Below are 659 nucleotides of genomic sequence, written 5' to 3'. Positions count from 1 at the left end.
TTAACAAATATTCAAAAGATCAATGACATTCTGCAAATTGTTAAAAAATCTGATGATTTGATATGGAATGACTCAATACAACACACTACATAATATGTAACAAAGAAATTTAGTGTTCAATTGTAAAACTATCTTTCTCATAAAGATATCAAAACTTGTTTAAAAACATTGGTTCAAACTCCAGAAGTCCACTTGCTAACTCTGTACAAAATAGTACATGAAACATGCTATAAAAAACAAAATCAGTCAAACCTACTTTGTCTCCAGATATATCATTGAGAAATCAGTTGATACTTGGGACACTTTTGACCAGCCTATAGTTTCAATATGAGAAAGGAGGGTAGTAAACATTGCATCTTGCGGCAGGGATATGTTATCTTCATTCTCAGTGGCTGCAGCCTGGAAATGGGAAGGGAGATAAAGGTATATATCTTTTTTGAAGGAGATCTCATTATATCTATCATTTTTGAACCAGTGACTTGTATCGTTTATCATGTGTACTGTGCTATTCAAATGGTGAAGTGGATGCCTTTTAAACATGAAATAAGCAGATGTCAAGTTTGCTTTCATTAGAATATTAAGAATTTGGTAATGTTTCAAATAAATTCTGTTATATAACAAATTTTTCCACTTAATTATTTTTCAACATTGGAGTCAGA

General features: G+C 31.1%; 1 protein-coding gene across 4 annotated transcripts in view; it reads right to left on the bottom strand.

Annotated features, from left to right (window-relative positions):
• Positions 1-256: 256 nt before the first annotated feature.
• Fancl (E3 ubiquitin-protein ligase Fancl) overlaps positions 257-659 on the bottom strand; it is a gene marked incomplete at its 3' end in the record, with an annotated part of 2,569 nt that continues 2,166 nt past the window's right edge. For all 4 annotated transcript variants that reach the window (XM_070115339.1, XM_070115338.1, XM_070115340.1 and 1 more), the window contains 1 exon segment: positions 257-399. In XM_070115339.1, coding sequence (XP_069971440.1) covers positions 257-399 — 143 coding nt within the window.

The sequence above is a fragment of the Penaeus vannamei genome, chromosome 37 (genome assembly GCF_042767895.1).
Source record: "Penaeus vannamei isolate JL-2024 chromosome 37, ASM4276789v1, whole genome shotgun sequence".
Lineage (NCBI taxonomy): Eukaryota > Metazoa > Arthropoda > Malacostraca > Decapoda > Penaeidae > Penaeus > Penaeus vannamei.
This window is presented reverse-complemented; position numbering and strand designations above follow the sequence as displayed.